The sequence below is a fragment of the Trachypithecus francoisi genome, unplaced genomic scaffold (assembly GCF_009764315.1).
Source record: "Trachypithecus francoisi isolate TF-2019V2 unplaced genomic scaffold, Tfra_2.0 Lachesis_group13, whole genome shotgun sequence".
NCBI lineage: Eukaryota > Metazoa > Chordata > Mammalia > Primates > Cercopithecidae > Trachypithecus > Trachypithecus francoisi.
In genome coordinates this window covers 38,143,270-38,159,584 of record NW_022681458.1, presented here as the reverse complement: position 1 = coordinate 38,159,584, position 16,315 = coordinate 38,143,270, and the positions used below count along the sequence as shown (strand labels likewise).

Genomic DNA, 16,315 nt, shown 5'->3' with positions numbered 1-16,315 from the left:
CATCGAAGCCTGGTTATTAAAAACAAACAACAAACTAACAAAAAGCAAAAACACATAAACCTGTAGCCGGACTGATTAAAAGAAAGACAACATAAATTGCCTATATTAGGATTGAAAGAGGAGATGATGCCACAAATAATAAAATGATTGAGAATAATACTAATGATTTTATGCCTCTAAGTTTGACAGCTTAGATGAAACAAATGCTTTGAAATATGCAAATTACCCAGCCTCCCTCAAGAAGAAACAGATAACCTGAAAAGCCTTAGATACATTTTAAAATTTTTAATTTGTACTTCAAAAACTTTCTTTAAGGAAATGTAAAATATATTAATTTCCTCATCTCCTCTTTGTGTTACTGCTGTCATATTACATTTCTTTGTGTAAGTTCAGCAATATAGTTTTATAGTTGCTGTTTTATGCAGTTATCTTTAAATGAATTATAGGAAGAACACAAATGTATGTTATTAATACTTTATTTTATGTTTGCTACATAATTATCAAGTATCATACTTGTGCACTTTATTTCTTTGTGTGTGCATTCGTTTATCATCTGATAAAAATTCCTTCCAGCCTAAAAGACTTTCTCTAGTTTTTTTGTGTGTTTGTTATGTGTGTGTGTATTTTTGTTTGTTTGTTTGTGGAGACAGGATCTTGCTGTGTCACCTCAACTGGAGTGCAGTGGTGTGATCATAGCTCACTGGAGTCTCCACCTCCTGGTCTCAAGTGATCCTCCTGCCTCAGCCTCCTGAGTAGCTAGGACTATAGGCACACCACCATGTCTAGCTAATTTTTAAATTTTTTTGCAGAGACAGGGTCTCACTGTATTGCCCAGGCTGGTCTCAAACCCTTGGGCCCACATGATCCTCCCGTCTTGGTTTCCCAAAGTGCTTGGATTATAGGCCATCAGAGAGTGAGCCGCTGCACCCAGCCCTCTAGTATTTCTAATAAGGAAAGTCTGATTGCCACAAACTCTCCTTTTGTTATCCAGGGAGGTCTTTATTTTTGTTAATCCAGATATAGCTCACAAACATAAAATGTACCATTTTTAATGCACACAATTTAGTGGGATTTTTTAGTGTTTTCACAAATTTGTACAACCATCCCCACTGTATAATTCCAGAACATTTATATCACCCCAAAAGGAAATCTTGTACCTTTTAGTGGTCGGTCCCAGTTTTCCCCTTCTCACACACCCTGGCAACCACTAATTACTTTGTCTCTGTGGATTTGCCTACTTTGGAAATTTTCTGTAACTCCTACAATTTGTGTCTGGCTTATTTTCATTTGGAATAATGTTTTCAAGATTCATTCATGTCATAGCATATAAGAGTACTTTATTCCTTTTTGTGGCTGAATAATATTATAAATAATTTTCCATTTATAACCATTTATGGTTGTCCAAAATATGGATAATCACATTTTGCTTATCCATTCATCAGTCAGCATTTAGGTTGTTTCTACTTTTAGGCCATTATGAATAGTACTTCCATGAATATTCCTGTACAAATTTTTGTGCAAACATAAGTTTTTAGTCGTCTTGGGTATCTACTGAGGAGTATAATAGTTAGATCATATAATTCTGTTTGAACTTTTGAGGAATTACCAAACTGTTTTTTACAGGGACCTCATCATTTTACATTTTCACCAGCAATGTATGAGTGTTCTGATTTCTCCACATCTACCTCAACTCTTGTTATTTTCCTTGTGGGTTTGTAAAAATTCATTATAGCCATCCTGTATGGTTTGAAGTCATATCTATCTTATTTGCATTTTCCTAGTACCTAATATGTTGAGCATCTTTTCATGTGCTTGTTTGCCATTAGTATATCTACTTTGGAGAATATCTATGCAAATCACTTGCCCCCCCCCCTTTTTTTTTTTTGAGACAGAGTCTCACTCTTGTCGCCCATGCTAGAGTGCAGTGGCGCGATCTCGGCTAACTGCGACCTCTGCCTCCCAGGTTCAAGCAATTCTCCTGCCTTAGCCTCCTGAGTAGCTGGGATTACAGGCGCCTGCCACCATGACTGGCTAATGTTTGTACTTTTAGTGGAGACAGGGTTTGGCCGTGTTGACCAGGCTGGTCTCGAACTCCTGACCTCAGGTGATCCGCCCACCATGGCTTCCCAAAGTGCTGGGGTTACAGGCGTGAGCCACCATGCCCGGCCTGGTTCTTTTTTTAAATGTTTTTAATTTCTATCTCTTTATTGATAGTCTCTATTTGATTAGCTTCATTGCTATACTTCCCTTTATTTCTTTAAACATAGTTTCCTATTGTTCTTTTGATGTATTTATGATAGCTACTTTGAAGTCATTGTTAAATTGAACATCAGAGGCCTGCCAGAGACAGTTTCTTTTTATTGCTTTTGTGTTTATGGCTCGTACTTTCCCTTTTCTTTGTTTTCTCATAATTTTTGTTTAAAAACTATACACTTTTGGTAACAAATTGTAGCCAATCTGGCTTCTGATCTCCCTCTGTTATGGTTGCTACTGTTGTGATTTTGTTTGTTTGTTTACTTCCCCGAACTAATTCTGTGGAGCCTGTTTTAACCTGCTGTGTGTTGCCAATGACGTCTCTATTCATTGGGTTTTGTTTTGTTTTGTTTTTTGTTGTAAAACCTGGCCTAGTAGGGATTGTCTGTGGGTCAGCATACCTTAGTGGTCAGTCATTGGTTAGAGGTTGTCTTTAGCCCCCCGATCCAGCTGAATGCTATAGCTCACAAGTATAATCCCAGCTATTCAGGAGGCTGAGGCAAGAGGATCACTAAAGGGCAGGAGTTTGAGACCAACCTGAGCAACATAGTGAGACCCTCTCTCTAAGAAAATAGCCCAGGCGGGCTGGGTGCAGTGGCTCACGCCTGTAATCCCAGCACTTTGGGAGGCCAAGGCGGGCGGATCACGAGGTCAGGAGATCGAGATCATCCTGGCTAACATGGTGAAACTGCATCTCTACTAAAAATACAAAAAATTAGCCGGGCGTGGTAGCGGGCGCCTGTAGTCCCAGCTACTCGGAAGGCTGAGGCAGGAGAATGACATAAACCCAGGAGGTGGAGCTTAGTGAGCTAAGATCGCGCCGCTGCGCTCCAGCCTGGGCTCCAAACCCTGTCTCTACTTAAAAAAAATACCAAAAACTAGCCGGGCGAGGTGGCGGGCGCCTGTAGTCCCAGCTACTGGGGAGGCTGAGGCAGGAGAATAGTGTGAACCCGGGAGGCGGAGCTTGCAGTGAGCTGAGATCCGGCCACTGCACTCCAGCCTGGGCGACAGAGCGAGACTCCGTCTCAAAAAAAAAAAAAAAAAAAAAAGACATGACCAATATTGCCTTATTTTTCAACTGTCCTCTGCTAGTTGTTTTACAGGGTCACTGTGTTTTATTATAATGGGTCGTATAAAATAAGGATGTAAAGCTTATTTTTAATAAAACTGAATCATTGAGTAATAAAAATATTTGGACACTGTTTAAGTAATTTGATATGCAGAATATTTCTTGAGGGTAATTCAAATATCCTTTCCTGGACATTAATTTGACAGATAACTGATTTATATTTGAGGCCAGGCACAGTGGCTCATGCATATTATCCCTGCACTTTGGGAGACCAGGGTGGGTGGATCCCTTGAGCTCAGGAGATCAAAACCAGCCTGGGCAACATGGCATAACCCCATCTTTTTTTTTTTTTTTTTTTTTTTTTTTTTTTTTTTTTTTTTGAGACGGAGTCTCGCTCTGCCGCCCAGGCTGGAGTGCAGTGGCCGGGTCTCAGCTCACTGCAAGCTCCGCCTCCTGGGTTTACGCCATTCTCCTGCCTCAGCCTCCCAAGCAGCTGGGACTACAGGCACCCGCCATGTCGCCCGGCTAGTTTTTTGTATTTTTTAGTAGAGACGGGGTTTCACCATGTTAGCCAGGATGGTCTCGATCTCCTGACCTCGTGCCTCCCAAAGTGCTGGGATTACAGGCTTGAGCCACCGCGCCCGGCCGGCATAACCCCATCTCTACAAAAAATATAAAAATTAGCTGGGCATGGTGGCATGCACCTGTATTCCCAGCTACTTGGTGGCTGAGGTGGGAGGATTGCTTGAGCCTGGGAGGCAGAGGTTGTGGTGATTGAGCTGACATTGTGCCACGGCAACAAGACCTTGTCTCAAAAAAAAGTAAAAACAGAGAGATTTATATTTAAATATGGTATTTTTTTCTATTTAAGAAAAATAAATGGTTAGATTTTTCTGTTTATTGGCTTTTTGTTTTTGCAGTGATGAGAAGGAAGAACAGGATCAAAAAGAAAAATTGGTATTGATGGAAGACTGTGAACTCATTACAATAATTGATGTAATTCCTGGCAGATTAGAAATCACTACTCAACACATTTACTTCTATGATGGCAGCATTGAAAAAGAAGATGGTGAGGAGTTCTGGAAAAAATGACTTTTGCTGTTCAATAATTAAGTATCCAATTTATCAATCATGAATGAGAAGAACACAGTAAGACAGAATTGTGTATCATGTAAAAGGAGAAATGGAAAGTCAGTATGGGATTAAATTTGTTACTCACCAAGTGGAAGGGAATGCTTTTTAAAAATTATCAATGCATTTTTAAGGGTTTGGCTAGAGGCAATTGCTATAAACTTAAGTTACAAAATACAGTGTTTATTATTATTATTATTATTTTTTGAGATGGAGTTTCGTTCTTGTTGCCCAGGCTGGAGTGCAATGGTGCGATCTCGATTCACTGAGCCCTCCGCCTCCCAGGTTCAAGCAATTCTTCTGCCTCAGCCTCCCTAGTAGCTGGGCTTACAGGCATGTGCCACCATGCCCTTCTAATTTTGTTTTTTTTTTTTTAATAGAGACAGGGTTTCTCCGTGTTGGTCAGGCTGGTCTCGAACTCCCGACCTCAGGTGATCTGCCCACCTCAGCCTCCCAAAGTGCTAGGATTACAGGTGTGAGCCACCACATGCAGCCTAATACAGTCTTCATTTTATCATACCTTTGTATGTGTACTTATTCCTATAGGCTTCTTATGTCATCCTTTATGTGATAATAAAAGAATGATTAAATCTAAGATACCAACATACAGAGAAAAGGAAAACTGTTTCTGAGGTGTATTCAGAATTATCTTGCATTCTAATGGGAAGGTAGTAGAATAGTTATAGAACTTTAAAATAATTTTGAAAGAACTAGTTTAAATATCCAACACATTTAACAAATGATTTATATAGTATAGAAATTGAATTCCTTTTTCCTAAAACCTTTTGTCAAGAACTAAGAGGTATTTTCTACATAGCATGAGTAACTTTATATGGTATATCAGTCACAAGATTTCTTCTGTTTTCAGGAGTAGGTTTTGATTTCAAGTGGCCTCATTCTCAAATTCGAGAGATTCACCTCCGGCGTTACAACTTAAGAAGATCAGCTCTTGAGATTTTTCATGTTGACCAATCCAACTACTTTCTCAATTTCAAAAAAGAGGTATGTACTGTGGTTTCAGGAAATCCCAAAATACTGGCTTTAAATAAGTTTCCAGCTAGTGAGCGCTAATGGAACTTTGGGCTGTATTCTTTTGTCAAGACAAAATGTTAGAGGAAAAAATATATACTTTGGGGGCTAATCAGTGTGTGAATTTTTGTTGAGATTTACTTATGTTTGAGTTTTGGGGAAGTTCAGTTTTTATATATATGGCTAGATAAAGTAGAATTTTCAGTGCCTCATTACATTCACTTGTGATGTAATATACAATATGTTAGCTATGAGTAGATTTAGTAAATTAGATTGGTTTCAAATTCAAAAATAATGAGGAATCTGTTTCTTCTAGGAATATAGTAAATTCTTAAGTAATGTAAGTTGTTAAGTGCGTATGCTCTAAAGCCAGACTACCAGGGTCCAAGTACTGTCTCCACTACTAGCTATGTAAGCTTGGGCTCATTACTGAGAATGCTTGGGCCTGTCCTTCCTTCCCTCTCTCAGTCACTTGAGGTCAGACATGTATTACAGTTTGACAACTCTCCCCACCTTGCATAGCTCTCCCATTTTCTCTCGCAGTCATCTCCTCTAGTAAAATGCTTGCATTTTAATTCTATCTTGGCATCTGCTTTTCAGAAGACTCACATTAGCACACACAATAACTAATTTTCCATTCTTCCGTGGAACCCAGGTTTACTTATTGATGATTTGATTAAGATGTTTAAAGACCATTCTTCTAGTTTTACAAAAGGAAGTCTTTTTACTGTTACAAGAAAGTTTTCCTTCATAGGAAAATACAAAGCATGTGTTTTATGGAAAGCTGTGTCATATAATTAAACTAAGTCTGCCCCTGCTAAGTACTGGGTGTTTGTATAACTTTATTGTCTTTAAAGCATATTTGTATAAAGTATCTAATCTTTATAACAACCATGAGATTAAATGTAGCAAATTTGGCCAGACACAGTGGCTCACGTCTGTAATCCCAGCACTTTGGGAGGCCAAGGTGGGTGGATCACCTGAAGTCAGGAGTTCAAGACCACCCTGGCCAACATGGTGAAACCCTGTCTCTACTAATAATACAAAAATTAGCCAGTCGTGGTGGCACATAACCTGTAATCCCAGCTACCTGGGAGGCTAAGACAGGAGAATCACTTGAACCTAGGAGGCAGAGATTGCAGTGAGCCAAGATCACGCTATTGCACTCCAGCCTCAGCAACAAGAGTGAAACTCCTCCGTCTCCAAAATAAATAAATAAATAAATAAGGCAGATTCTGGCTGGGTACGATAGCTCACACCTATAGTCCTAGCACTTTGGGAGGCCGAGGCGGCTGGATCACTTGAGGTCAAGAGTTTGAGACCAGCCTGCCCAACATGGTGAAACCCATCTCTACTAAAAATACAAAAATTAGCTGGGCACGGTGATGCACACCTATAATCCCAACTACTCGAGAGGCTGAGGTAGGAGAATTGCTTGAACTCTGGAGGCAGAGGTTACAGTGAACCGAGGTCACGCCAGTGCACTCTAGCCTGGGTGACAGAGTGAGACTCCATCTCAAAAAAAAAAAAAGAAGGCAAATTCCATTATTCCTTTTTTAATAGTTGAAGAAACTATAAGTGAATTTTATAATTTTGCATTTGTATAGCCCTGAATAATTCACAGTAGTATAAGGATAGATATTATGTTTAGTTTACAAATGAGACTAGTAAATTAATTTATTTGCCAAGATGATTAGTAAATTGCAGAACTAAACTTGAAGTATACTTGAGCAAGTTTTCTAATTCAAAGTCTAATAATCCTTCCATGATACACAATAACTTTTGTAAAACATACGTGGCTTGATTTCAGCAAGTACAATAGAGAAATTAAAACCATAATCTACTGTTTATATGAAATGTCCAGAACAGGCAAACCCATAGAGACAGAAATTAGATTAGTAGTTGTCAGGGAATGGGAAGGAGGCAGAGTTGAGAAGTAGCTGTTTGTGACTATGGGATTTCTATTTGAGGTGATAAAAAATTTCTAAAGTTAGATAATGGTGACAGTCACACAACTGTTTGAATATAGTGAAAAAAAAAAAAAAAAAAACACTGGGGCCAAGTGTGGTGGCTCACACATATAATCCCAGCACTTTGGGAACTTGAAGTGGGAGGATCGCTTGTTGCCCAGGAGTTTGAGATCTGTCTGGGCAACATGGTGAAACTCCGTCTCTATAAAAAATACAAAAATAATTATCTGGGCAGTGGGGGCACGCACCTATAGTCTCAGCTACTCAGGACGCTGAGATGGAGGTTCAACCTGAGCCGGGAGGTCCAGGCTGCAGCGAGCCAAGATCACACCACTGCACCCAGCCTGGGCGACAGCAACTGTCTCAACAAAACAAAACAACACGCACAACATTAAGTTGTATGCTTTAAAAGGGTGAATTGTCTCTCAGTACAGCTATTGTAACTACCATAATCTTCCAAGTTTGTCTTGATTCATTTTTAAAGTATAAAATGCTGTTTTTTATAGGTTAGAAACAAAATATATAGCAGACTGTTGTCACTTCATTCTCCAAATAGTTATTATGGAAGCAGATCACCACAGGAGTTATTCAAAGCATCAGGATTGACACAGGTAGGAAATTGTAATAGTCTGTAATGAACTGTTCTGCTCTTCATTTTAAGTAAGACTTGACTTCTTCTGATTATTTTCCTTTGATTTTTACAACTACTGTTCTTCCATTCAGACTGATCTTTTGAATTATCTTTGAATCTTCCTTTGTTTCCCTCACACAGACAGTGCCGTCCCTGCCATCTTCTGTATCATTCAGTTCATGGGTGTATCTGTCAATAATTTTCTTTTTAAAAAATAGGGCTGGGTGCAGTGGCTCACGCCTGTAGTCCCAGCACTTTGGGAGGCTGAGGCGGGCGGATCACCTGAGGTCAGGAGTTCAAGATCAGCCTGGCCAACATGGTGAAACCCCATCTCTACTAAAAAATACAAAAAGTAGTCAGGCGTGTTGGCAGGCGCCTGTAATCCCAGCTACTCAGGAGGCTGAGGTGGGAGAATCACTTGAACCAGGGAGGAGGAGGTTGTAGTGAGCTAAGATTTGAGCCACTGCAGTATAGCCTGGGTGACAGAGCGAGACTCTGTCTCAAAAGATAATAGTAATAATAATAACATGGGTTTTAAAATCTTAATAATAAAAGTAATCAATGCATGAGGTTTAAAAAAAAAAAAAAAGGAAAAAAGGGCCTGGAAAGGGCCAAAAAATGCCAATTCTCCTACCAGCCAAAGTGAATTAATGCTCTCATGAATTATATCCTTATTTATATCCCCGTGTCACTTGGATTTGTGCTGCCAGCATGCAAAGGAAAGCCATTGTTTTGGCTTTCCAGGACTGTTCATAGTCTCTTAATCAGGGTCTTTGCCTCCTGGCTCTCTCCTTCCTCCCACATACACATTAATCTTTCTTAAGTGTTGCCCTTATTCAAGACCCATCAGCAATTCTTTACTATTGCCAGTGAAAAAAGTTTTATTTAATAAAGTACATTTCCTGTTGCCTCTGCAGTAAATTTTATTCTTTAAGTGCTGATCCCTCCACTTGGCACTCAAGAACAATTGGGCTATGCCTAAGTATCCTCTGAGGATAATTAATGTAATGTTTCACTAAAATAGTTGGATAGTTTTAATATATCAAGATAGTATTTTTTAATATGCATACTTATGAAAATTTCAGTTTGTAACAAAAATTTCAAAGTGGAACAGTCCTTCTAAAATTCAAAATTTTAGGCCAGTTGCAGTGGCTCACACCTGTTAATCCCAGTACCGAGGCGGGTGGATCACCTGAGGTCAAGAGTTCGAGACCAGCCTGACCAACATGGTGAAACCCTGTCTCTACTAAAAATACAAAAAATTAGCTGGGTGTGGTGGCAGGCACCTGTAATCCCAGCGACTCAGGAGGCTGAGGCAGGAGAATCACTTGAACCTTGGAGGCAGAGATCGCAGTGAGCCAAGATCACACCATTGCACTCCAGCCTGGGCAACAAGAGTGAAACTCTGCCTCCAAAATAAAAAAATCATTAAAAAATGAAATAATAAAATAAAATTTGAAATTTTAATCCACTTATTCTGGGCATGGTGGCTCATGCCTGTAAACCCAGTGCTTTGGGCGGTCAAGCCAGGAACATCACTTGAGGCCCAGAGTTTAAGACCAGCTTGGGCAACAAAGCAAGACCTCATCTCTACAAATAGTTTAGAAAATTAGCTGGTATAATAGGGCATGCCTTTAGTCCTACCTGCTTGGGAGGCTAAGCCGGGTAGATTGCTTGAGCCCAGGAGCTTGAAGCTGTAATGAGCTATGATTGCTTCACTTCTCTCTAACCTGGGTGACAAGAGTGAGACCATTTCTCTGAAATAAATAAATAAAATAAAAATGTTAACGTATTCAAGTAAAATATTTAATTGAAGAAAAGACAAGTCTTTTTTTTTTTTTTTTTTTTAGGAAAGAATTTTTATCAAGACCTTCTAGACTGTGGTATAAAATTATGTTGAATTTTCTGTTCCTTTTTTAGAGATGAATATTTTAAAAGAAGTAAATTTAGGAAACATATATTGATGTATCTCCCTGTTGTACCTTTTTTTTTTTTTTTAGCCCATTCTTGGTATTGTCAATAATACCTACCAATATCTAAGAGATGTAGATTTTTAAATTTTGATATTGCTCTTTTTTGTGCTGTCTAGAAATGGGTAAACAGAGAGATATCAAATTTTGACTACCTCATTCAAATAAATACAATGGCAGGACGAACCTATAATGACCTTGCACAGTATCCTGTGGTAAGTTTTGTATAAACCTTATAAATGTAGAATTGCCCTACATTTTTATAAATCACAGAAGTATATATATAATACTTACTTTTTTTTAAAAAAAGTATAAAAACCCTTTGGCCTTTCTGTATGTTTTCTACCCAGTTATTTTCAACAAGTATATAAGCATGAAAAGTAATTTAAGTAAAATCCTTTTTTCTTTCACTTCATTGAAAATATCCAGTGGGGCCGGGTGCAGTGGCTCATGCTTGTAGTCCCAGCACTTTGGGAGGCCAAGGTGGGTGGATCACCTGAGGTCAGAAGTTTGAGACGAGCCTAGCCAACGTGGTGAAACCCCGTCTCTACTAAAAATACAAAAATTAGCTGGGCATGGTGGTGCACACCTGTAATCCCAGCAACTCGGGAGGCTGAGGCAAGAGAATTGCTTGAACTCAGGAGGCAGAGGTTGCAGTGAGCTGAGATCATGACACTGCACTCCAGCCTGGGCAACAGAGCAGGACTTTGTCTCAAAAAAAAAAAAAAAAAAAGAAAGTAAAATATCCCAGTGGAATTATAAGAAATAATGCTTCTGGTTATTGAACTAAAGATGAGTGGATATTTACAACAGGGGAAAAATATTTTTAGAGACTATCCCTTTTTGTCTTTAGATAACCATTTGATATTAGATATGAGGATATTAGCTTCTCTAGGAAGGAATGTCTAAATTGTAAATTATGGCTCTTTTAGTTTCCCTGGATTTTACAAGATTATACTTCAGAAGAATTGGACCTTAATAACCCTGCAGTATTTCGAGATCTTTCCAAACCAATTGGGGTAGTTAATGAAAAAAATGCCAAAGCTATGCGAGAAAAGTAAGTACTTCTTATTCCTTTTGAAAAATACACATTGCTTCTTTGAATTTGTATTGATTTTTTGCTATGGCGAACCAAAATTTTTTTTTTTTTTTACCGTACTACTACTTTTGATAATCAGAGTCTGAGCATTACTTCACTAAGTTTTCTTGAAAATATCTTGGTTGCCCTTCAGAAGTCTTGACTATACTTGTGTTGATTTCCCTTCATCACCAAATTTAAACTGATATTGCTCAGAATTTCTTTTTACCATGTAATAAGTATGTGCTAAAGAGTAATAAATTCTTGAAATTTTTCTTCCCAGATGTTTCAAACTTTATAACTTAATAATCAAACATATTAAAGTATCTGTCTAATATAATATTTGGGTAGATATACAACTTACACTGATGTGTTTTCAGTAATAATGTGAATAAAGAAGAGTGAATGTGTGACAATTTAGAACATGTCATTTTGACAAGAAGAAGAAATTTTTATAGTTCTGTTTATGAATCTACCCTGTCAACTTCTCACAGTTAATTTTTTCGAAGCAAGCTGCCCACAGGCAAAAGAATAACCTGATTTGAATGTCCCTTTTTCTCCCTGTGAACTTAGGGATGACTTTTGAGATTTGAATTCTAATAATAAGGACAAAACTATTTTACAAATTAACTTAGTTATAGATTGATATGAAAGTAGATGGTACTTTTTTTTCCTACTTTTTCTTTGCAACCTTCCCTAGGATTTTTACGATGTTTAATATTTGATTTGATTTGATTTACCAGTGGAACTTTGCTGGGTATATATGTATACCATCACTGCCATTAGTCAGACTTTTTTTTCTGATAATAACCGAAAGAAGATTTTGTAATTTTTTAAAACAGTGTTCTACAGGAAATACTCATATAAAAATAACTTATTTTGTTGGTAATTAAAGATACAAGTTGTTTTACATTTTAGTGGTACATTTTTGCATAAATACAAATGGCTTTGAACTGAAAACTTTTTTATTCCCCTGAGTATTGATGATTAGTATATAAAAGGAAATTGGCCCCAGTTTAATGAACCCATTACTATTTTGGTTTTTGAAATTCAATGTTTATGGCCTACAAAAATCTTTTATTCTTATTTAGATTTTATACACACTAATTCAGATGTCACCATTCAGACCAATTACGCATGTATCAGTGATAGACCTTGAAGAATCACTATATATCTTTTGGTAATAATCTGGTTCAGGCCTTTTTCCTATCCACCATCCCTTTTTTATTTTACCTTTAGGTTTCTAGGTATTAATTTTCACAATTCTTGACTGGTTCTTCCTTTTTTTTTAAATTTTTCCTGTTATCTTGGCCACAAAAGGATGTCTAATTATCACAGTGCTTTATACTAGCAAAAAACAAACAAACAAAAAATACAAGGAAACAATCTTAAGTGTCTAAAAAGTAAAGAAACAGTTAAATTGTGGTACATCTATACAGTATTATGTACCTGTTAAAAATAGACTACTCAGTCATTTGGAAAGATGTCCGTAGAAAATTGTAAAATGAAAAATATAAGTTATGAACAATATATATAGCACTTTTATGTAAAATAAAAATTTGTATATTAATTTATACATTAGGATAGATAGATATTCACCAAAAAATTAGTGTTAATTATCTCTGGGACATGGAATCATAGTTGATTTTACGTTTCTTCTGTTTTAATTCTGTTTTCTAATTTTTCCTACAATGAACATGTATTATTATTGCGTAATAAAAACTATTCCAGGCTGGGTACAGTGGCACACACCTGTAATCCCAGCACTTTGGGAGGCTGAGGCAGGCGGATCACGAGGTCAGGAGATCGAGACCATCCTGGCTAACATGGTGAAATGCTGTCTCTACTAAAAATATAAAAACTTAGCTGAGCGTGGTGATGGGCACCTGTAGTCCCAGCTACTCGGGAGGCTGAGGCAGGAGAATGGCGTGAACCTAGGAGGCGGAGCTTGCAGTGAACCGAGATCATGCCATTGCACTCCAGCCTGGGCAACAGAGTGAGTCTCTGTCTCAAAAAAACAAATAAATAAAATAAAATAAATAAATAAAATAAAAACAAATAAAAACTATTCCAGAATTAAGTATTTATGATATTTTGTTGTTCAGAAAAAAGTATTAAGGAATAAAACTTTTTTCATTTGCTAGTATAGTATAATGATGATATGAATACAGAGTTTGATAATGAGTCATATGAAGAAGGATGGACTTTTTAAAAACTCCATCAGAAATTTTGTGTTTGTGTTTTCAGAAATAAAATACAAACTTATGCCCCCTTATGTATTTTATTATTGTGGTTATAAAACTTTAGGATTTTTTTCCCCACAGATATGAAAATTTTGAGGATCCTATGGGAACTATTGATAAGTTTCACTATGGTACTCACTATTCAAATTCTGCGGGGGTCATGCACTATCTTATTCGTGTAGAACCATTCACCACGCTCCACATCCAACTTCAGAGTGGAAGGTATGTTTTCAGTAAAAAAAGCTGTTTTTTTATGACTATATGTTAGTGTTGAAAACTGTTTGCCTTCATGTCATGTACTGTGTAACATGTCTTTTTTTATTCTCCTGTATTAAATTTTGATTCAGCTAAAAATAGATAAGCTAGTTTGAGAATGAGTCACTCAAACTGACTCACACAGTGACTTAAGGAGCATTCCTTTATCAGTGTTATTCCAGTGTACCTTTGTGATTCTTACTGTTTTGAGGAATCTACCAGAGATTTATAATTAGATCTGATTTAGAGCTAAATCTAAGGCATCACCAGAGAGTCAAACCAAGCCAGTGCCTATGCCTGTGTAGTCCTAAAAATATGTATCATGAGGAATGGAAGGAGGAGCAATAAGAGACTCTTATATTATTGCAGCAGCTCAAACAAGTCTTTGTACCACTGTATTTACACTGTGGGTCTTATAACGTACCTATGTTGTACATTTTCCTAATCCTAAGGAAACCAGCTTTTCCATGAATCTTCTGTTCCTTAATAAATCCTCCACATAGCTCCCTATTTATACATGTTTTGTCTCCATGTTGCCTTATTCTTTAACAACCATTTTGCCTTCCATACCCAATCCAGAGCTACGTAAATATTGCCTGTTCTGTTCTCTTTCCATGTAGCTTTTATCTCTTACAGTTAGCCTGGGTTCCTTATTTCTGTCTATATACAATGAGCCTTGGCTTTCAAGAAGAGACTCTGGCTCTAAGATCACTAAACATCCCCAGATTTTACATGTACCATGTAACCTTTGATCGTGACCTTTGAAGTATTATACAGTCTATTTTTGAAGCTTCGTAAAAATTCATTTAGACATAAAATTATTAAAAGCTGAAAAGACCCAGTTATACTTTATTGCATCTTTTTTTTTTTTTTTTTTGAGACAGAGTCTCACTCCTTTACCCAGGCTGGAGTGCAGTGGTGCAGTCTCAGCTCATTGAGATGTGTGTGGTGTGGTGCGCCACCACACCCAGGTAATTTTTTTGTATATTTGGTAGAGATGGGATTTTGCCAACATTGCCCAGGCTGGTCTTGAACTCCTGATCTCAAGTGATCCACCCACCTTGGCCTCCCAAAGTTCTGGGAGTACAGGCATGAACCACTGTGCCCTGCCATACCAGATTAATTTATAACCAAAAGGTGGAAACAAACCAGCGTCCATCTACTGATAAATGAATAAATAAATGTGATATATCCATACAATGGAATGTTATTATTAAAGTATCGGATAGAAGATACTTTTCTCTTCATAAGATGCAATAAAGCAGGCCAGGTATGGCAGCTCACACCTCTAATTCCAGGCCAAGGTGGGTGGATCACCTGAGGTCAGAATTTCGAGACCAGTCTGGTCTGGCCTGTTCAACATAGTGAAACCCCATCTCTACTAAAAATACAAAAAAATTAGGCAGGCATGGTGGTGCACGCCTGTAGTCCTAGCTACTCAGGAGACTGAGGCATGAAAATTGCTTGAACGTGAGAGGCAGAGGTTGCAGTGAGCTGAGATTGTGCCACTGCACTCCAGGCTGGGTAAAGGAGTGAAACTGTCTCAAAAAAAAAAAAAAAAAAAAAAAGATGCAATAAAGTATCACTGGGTCTTTTCAGCTTTTAATAATTTTATGACTAAGTGATTTTTTACAAAGCTTCAAAAATAGATTGTGTAATACTTCAAAGGTCACCCTCAAGAAAGTAAAAACTGGCCAGACATGGTGGCTTATGCCTTTAATTCCCAACACTTTGGGAGGCCAGGTCAGGTGGATCACTTGAGCCCATCAGTTTGAGATCAGCTTGGGTAACAAGGCAAAACCCCATCTCTACAAAAAATAGAAAATTAGTCAGTTATAGTGGTGTGCACCTGTAGTCCCAGCTACTTGGGAGGCTGAAGTGGGAGGATAGATTGAGCTCAGGAGGTCGAGGCTATAGTGAGCCATGATTGCACCACTGTACTCCAGCCTGGGTGACACAGCAAAGCTCTGTCTCAAAAAAAAAAAAGAAAATAAAAGAAATGAAAACTATATCTGATAAAGGACTTGTAGATTTGTACCTAGAATATATAAAAAACCCTTACACTCAAGGTGAGGTGATACACACCTATAACTTCAGCTACTCAGGAGGCTGAGGCAGAAGGATTGCTTGAGCCCAGGAGTTCAAGTTCAGCCTGGACAACATAGAGAGACACCCATCTCTATTACAAAAAAAAAAAAAAAGAGGGAGGGGGAAGAGCTCTTATATCTTAATAATAAAAGGACAACCCAATGAAAAAATAGACAAAGGATCTGAATAAACATTTCTTAAAAGGAGATACGCAAATGTTCAATAAACACATGAAAAGATGCTCAACAGCAATGAGTCATCAGGGAAATTCAAATCAAAACCACAGCGAGATGCCACTTCATACCCGTTATGATAGTTATAATAAAAAAGACAAATAATAACTAGTGCTGAAGAGCATGTGGAGAAATTGGAACCCTTATAAATACTGCCAATGGGAATGTAAAATGGTGCAACTTTTGTGGAAAATAGTCTGGCAGTTCCTCAAAAGGTTAAATATAGAGGGCTGGGTGTGGTGGCTCACACCTGTAATCCCAGCACATTGGGAGGCTGAGGTGGGCAAATCACTTGAGGTCTGGCATTCAAGACCAGTCTGGCAAACATGGTAAAACCCTGTCTCTACTAAAAATACAAAAATTAT

The 16,315-nt window shown here is 37.8% G+C and overlaps 1 protein-coding gene across 1 annotated transcript in view; it reads left to right on the top strand.

The window, feature by feature from the left end:
• NBEAL1 (neurobeachin like 1) overlaps positions 1–16,315 on the top strand; it is a 226,958-nt gene that overhangs the window by 158,718 nt on the left and 51,925 nt on the right. Inside the window, exons 38-43 of the mRNA XM_033230659.1 lie at positions 4,243–4,391; positions 5,322–5,455; positions 7,959–8,063; positions 10,173–10,268; positions 10,986–11,110; positions 13,456–13,596. Of these exons, the coding sequence (XP_033086550.1) occupies positions 4,243–4,391; positions 5,322–5,455; positions 7,959–8,063; positions 10,173–10,268; positions 10,986–11,110; positions 13,456–13,596 (750 nt within the window). The remainder of the gene's footprint in view (positions 1–4,242; positions 4,392–5,321; positions 5,456–7,958; positions 8,064–10,172; positions 10,269–10,985; positions 11,111–13,455; positions 13,597–16,315) is intronic.